The 5,372-nt window shown below is 45.6% G+C and overlaps 1 protein-coding gene across 2 annotated transcripts; it reads right to left on the minus strand.

The window, feature by feature from the left end:
• Nucleotides 1-933: 933 nt before the first annotated feature.
• CETN2 (centrin 2) lies at nucleotides 934-5,249 on the minus strand. Of its 2 annotated transcripts, none has more exons than XM_032620871.1 (5): nucleotides 5,184-5,249; nucleotides 4,162-4,320; nucleotides 3,773-3,901; nucleotides 2,230-2,367; nucleotides 934-1,798 (listed from the first exon to the last, which is right to left on the minus strand). In XM_032620871.1, the coding sequence occupies exons 1-5, from the start codon at nucleotides 5,184-5,186 to the stop codon at nucleotides 1,709-1,711; spliced, it is 519 nt and encodes a 172-aa protein (XP_032476762.1). In that variant the 5' UTR covers nucleotides 5,187-5,249; the 3' UTR covers nucleotides 934-1,708. The 2 variants fall into 2 exon arrangements, with proteins under 2 accessions (XP_032476762.1, XP_032476763.1); XM_032620872.1 differs by lacking the exon at nucleotides 5,184-5,249 and adding an exon at nucleotides 5,047-5,177.
• Nucleotides 5,250-5,372: the final 123 nt, after the last annotated feature.

Consider the following 5,372-nt stretch of genomic DNA (forward strand, 5'->3'; position numbering starts at 1 on the left):
ACTCTTCTCCCTATTCACAAACAAGGAGACTGGGGTGCCTAGAGAAGCAGCTTGCCCCAAATTACACAGCCAGAAAGTGGTGGAGCCCCTGTGAGAACCCAGGTCTGAAGCTACTCTGGGCTCCCCCCACATACCTCAGTGTTTCTCAAGGAGAAGTCCCTCTGCAGGAGAGTTGTCCAGGGGACCCCCAAGTCCTCCAGGATGCCAGTGTCCAGAGATGAGGCCCATGGTCACTCCTCTTTAACATGCACCCCACATAGGGTTGCTAGTTGAAATACAAGACACCCAGGTAAAGTTGAACTTCAGATCAACAATGAATAAACAACAAAATGTCCAAATGGGATACACTTGCACTAAAAAAAAAATTGATGTGAAATTCAAATTAACCTAGGTGTTCTGTTTTTATCAGCTTAATCGGTTTTCCATTCCTCCTCATCCCTTCTTGCTTCTCACCCTCAGCCTGGGGCAGAGACTTTAATGCCATCTGCCGGGATTTCTCTTATAGGTCATCCCATATGGGGCCAGGAGGGTGCTAGACAAGGTCACTGGACCTGAACCACACAGAGATTCTGAGACACCATCCAGCAAATAAACTGACCAGAGGTTGGCTAAGCTCAAACTACTGTCATAATCACCTGGCTTTCCCCAATTTGTCCCAAGCACAAATTACCAATAAGACTCTTTTCCAGCTGTACACTTTGCCAAAACTATTTTTTTGGGCATCATTTAGGCTTATGCAAAACAGTCAACTAATTTTAGAAACTGATGGGTTCCCAGGGCAAAAAGCAATTCGCATCCATAGTAAAGAATCATTTTGTTTTCTGTTCACGGGCTGGCAAGGAGTTTGGGATCTACCAGGCTACGTTCAATGAAATGGTTTAGAAGCTGAACTCACAGTCAAGGCTAAAGAAGTCATCCTTAGAGAACAAGAGCTCAAAATAAGAAAGGTTTTATTTGAAGACAAAACAAATAGCGTGCATGCGCGCGCGCGCGCACACACACACACACATCCAAATGCAAGTAAGAGAGTTCACTGGGTTTTATAAAAGAAAGCTGCGGGCTTCCCTGGTGGCGCAGTGGTAGAGAGTCCGCCTGCCGATGCAGGGGACACGGGTTCGTGCCCCGGTCCGGGAGGATCCCACGTGCCGCGGAGCGGCTGGGCCCGTGAGCCATGGCCGCTGAGCCTGCGCGTCCGGAGCCTGTGGTCCGCAACGGGAGAGGCCACAACAGTGAGAGGCCCGCGTACCGCAAAAAAAAAAAAAGAGAGAGAGAGAGAGAGAAAGCGGCACTCAGGTGCCAATTAAAATTGGAACCATTGAAGAGATGCCCCCTGCTTGTGGTGACACAAGTACAACGTGTGCCTGTGAAGAAGCTGCTCTGCGGTGGCATAAATGTGGGAATGCGGGACAAGAGTTAAGCGACACAAGGCAGAACAGCAGGTGTGCAAAAGCTCAAAGACCCTCTTCTCCACTCTAACGCGCTCTCGTGCTGCCCTGGGGAATTAAAGCAGTCAGTAGGTCACCTTGCAAAGAACCTCAGTTTCAAAGAACACTTTCAAAAGTTGAAAATAGATTCAGAGTTATTACTAAAGTCATACAGAGAGGTCAGTGGGGGAAAAATAATTTACGTTCTCAAAAACCAGGCTTCAGACAACAGCAGGCACGAAATCGAGTTCCACGTGCTCGCGTTATAACAGATGACACTGATCTTAATAAAGGCTGGTCTTCTTCATGATGCGCAGGAACTCGTGCTCATTGACTTCTCCATCTCCATCTCTATCGGCCTCATCAATCATTTCCTTCAGCACGGAAAAGATTCCGGTTAGATTAATTCATAAATGAAACGAAAATGTGACTAAGTAATAGGCTTTTAAAATGCTACATGAATAGACAATTGTGGTCCACCTGATGCAAATGTGCTGCTTTTTACAATGGCTTGGTTCCTGAAAAGTCATTTGAAAACCAAGCCATACTTTGCCACATGTGTATCACCTAGAAGGAAGCTCAACGATCATGTTGACTAGGGAGATTCCTAAAACCTAAAATAGTAAGTAAAATTGTTCACATGTGTATTTTTCTGGGAGCAGCATCCATAGGTTTGTCACACTATCAAAAGAGAAATTAAGTGGTCAACAGAGCGACGAGAGAACACTAGTTTTCCTTCATATGTAACCAGAGAAAACGTAAGTCAGAAAAGTCACACAGGGCCCCAGGCTGATGCATCACAAACCTGCAGCTCCTCATCGGTGAGGTTTTCACCCAACTCCTTGGCCACACGTTTTAGATTTTTGAACGATATCTTCCCAGTTTCATCATCATCGAAGAGCTTGAAAGCTTTCAGGATTTCTTCTTTGGTATCTTTCTCAGACTTAACAAGTAGAACATAAAACACATGAATACGGAGACATTCATGACTCATACTTACTTGGCTCCTGCAGCCCCACCACCGCCCATCCCCCCTGCCCTGCACAGACATCTTGGTAACAGCCTTCATGACCACAGGGGCTAGATCACAGAAGATCACACATCAACCAGGGTAGAAAAAGGGGACAAACGATGAAATTATTAGAAACCCAGAGGCTAAAAAGGAAATATAAAGGATTGTATTTAAAACACTTTCTGTATAAACCAAAGAGAAAGTAGATTTGTTTTTAAGATATACAAGAAGATGGTGGAGTTAAATTTAGGGGAAATATACTGCTTAAGCTGGTGGAGGAGGGAGAATCTTGGTGAGGGTGGAGGGGGAGGGAGGAAAGAGAAGACTATTTCACTTGTTACGAGATCACAAAGCGTTACTGGGATCCCAAGTACTCTAACAGAGGAAAAGAGTAAAATCTCCAAGAGCTCCAAGTCCAAATATTCCTGAAAGGTAGCTAAAGATAGAGTGAGCCTCTAATAAGACCAATCTGGGAATCAACCTTGAATGTGGGACAGCTTTACTCGGTTTTTACAGAATGTTAAACTTCCTGAACTCTTAAACGAGTATCTGAAGAAAAATATAGGTGTGATTAGATAATTTCAAAGCAACAGGATTATTAGAGTAGGAACAGGCCTGTGCCCTGGGGAGCACACTTGAAACACTGATGGAGTTACTTTTCCACAGGCCAGTAGAACATAGCTGAGCCACATTAAGGAGGAGCCAGGAGGTCAACGAAAGAGAAATGGACCAATGTGAACATCTTTCCTGGGTGGGACACTCAGGGGACTGAGGTAGACTGGTGAGGTGTCATCTTAGAGTCTCTCTGGACCATTTGGACCCTTTAGAAGGGTGACACCCAAGAGACTAGAAAATGGGTGAATTCAACCTTGGAAGTGGTGAAAGACCAAATCCTCAGTGCGATAAAAACACAGCCTCAGGCTGAGGCTGCCCAGAATACCGACAAATAGGAAAGAAAAGAATTTCAAACTTTAAACACATGGACTTTGTCTTGTCAAAATGCGAGACGCTCTAATATTGTTGGTGTTATGAAAAGTTTTACTGCCTGTGGGTATCACACGGACATACCGGTTGGAGAAAGGTAACAGCAAAAAACATGATAGCAGGAAGACTTTTACTTCCTTTCAGAGGGTAAAATGACTTTCCCTGTGACTCTGTGGCCTTGAAGAAAGCCAAGTAGAACCTAAACATCGTAATTCTCAGTCACAAATACTCTCCTTTATCTGAACTCTCCGGTTTGTGTTAACTTTTCTTCGGTGAAGACATTTCCATATCGAGATTCAAATTTGTCCACCATTATTGGTGGAAAATATGCTGATCATCTTAGCTAACTTACCATTTTCTGAGTCATCACAGTCAAAAAGTCGCTAAAGTTCATTTTCCCTGTCCCTTCCTTATCAATTTCACTTATCATTTTCTTGATCTCTTCTTTCTTGGGTTCAAAGCCCAGTGCCCTCATTGCCACCTACAACAAAAAGAGAGGATCATCTCAATAGGCACATCTAAGCCCAGGCGCGAAACAATGACAGTGCTGAGGGTGTTAAGCCAGCATCTGCCACAATCCTGTTAAAATGACTAAGAAACACTATAACATTAAACAAATTGATATGTGCACTCGATTTTATTTAATAATTCTCGAGGTAAGTAAAGACAGGAAAACACAGCACAGAAGACAAAGAGGCAGAAAAAAGATAAGTCAGCAGAGCAGGAATGTATAGGGCTTGCCTTAAGTTCCTTAACATCAATTGTCCCAGTTCCGTCAGCATCAAAAAGATCAAAGGCTTCTCGAATTTCCTGTTTCTGCTCTTCAGTAAGCTCCGGTTTAGGACTCATCCTTTTTCGCTGGGCAGTTGGTGCCACGTTTGCCTTCTTAAAGTTAGAGGCCTTTATATGTTTTACAAACACAGAAGCATAATATTAAGTAAGAGTCCACATTTTACATAAAATAGTTACAACCACACATATTTTAAGATAGCTTATACCAACGAATTCCAAAACTTTGCTTAACAAACTATTGTTTGTAGAAGCAAGGAAATGCCTTGTTCTTTTGGACGTCTCTTATTGAAAAATCATCCCAAAAGAGAGCTAGCCAAGGAGCTGACTGGGGAGAACTGTACAGATAACCAGTTCTCCCGGAATCTGGGGATCCTAACTATAAAAATGTCCCTAGAACGCTACCCCGCTTCACTCTTAAGTTCTCCGGTTTTCTGATTACTTCTAGATTTAGGCCAAATATTACTAAGGTAAGATATATGTTCTGTCAATATCGAATAATAAAATTCAATCCCCTTGGTACCTCTGAGCCTTCTCCAAGAAGCTCAAAGCGTTTCCCTAAGTCCCTATATTTAACATTTTAAATGCATTAATAATCAAACATAATAAACTGCCCCTCAGCTCTGTGTGGAAACTTTGGTAGAGGCGGCCAGAAGGCCAGAGTCAGAGAGGGGTCGGGGCCTGGGGGGAACCCGAGTCTTTTTTGCCCAGGGACGGTCACCGAAGGGGCTGGAGAAGGCCAGGGGAACCCGAGGGGCGGGTAGGGGTCGGCTGTGGCTGAAGGGGAGACAGCGACGAAGCACAGGCCCAGCAGGGCAGCCGGCATCTCTACCCTACCCTTCCGGGAAAGCTCTCAGAGGAAGAAGGAGTGCGCCAAGGCCGAGAACCGCGCAGGAGAGGCGGCGGGGCCTTGCCAAGGCCTGGGAAGGGCTCAGCCTCTGGACGCGGGGTTCCAGACGGCGGCACGCACTCACCATCGCGGATGGACTCCACTTCCCGTTGTTACGGCAACCGACGTACACAGTGACTCGACTCCGTTCCCACCGCCCCGCGCGCGCGGCGTCGCTCCCCATTGGCGGACCGCTCGCTGACGCTCCCCATTGGCACAGGGCTGGAGTGGGTGGGGCTAATCGAAGAACTCCCGGCGCAGGGCCGGGGGCTGT

This window comes from Phocoena sinus, chromosome X, assembly GCF_008692025.1.
Source record: "Phocoena sinus isolate mPhoSin1 chromosome X, mPhoSin1.pri, whole genome shotgun sequence".
Taxonomy (NCBI): domain Eukaryota; kingdom Metazoa; phylum Chordata; class Mammalia; order Artiodactyla; family Phocoenidae; genus Phocoena; species Phocoena sinus.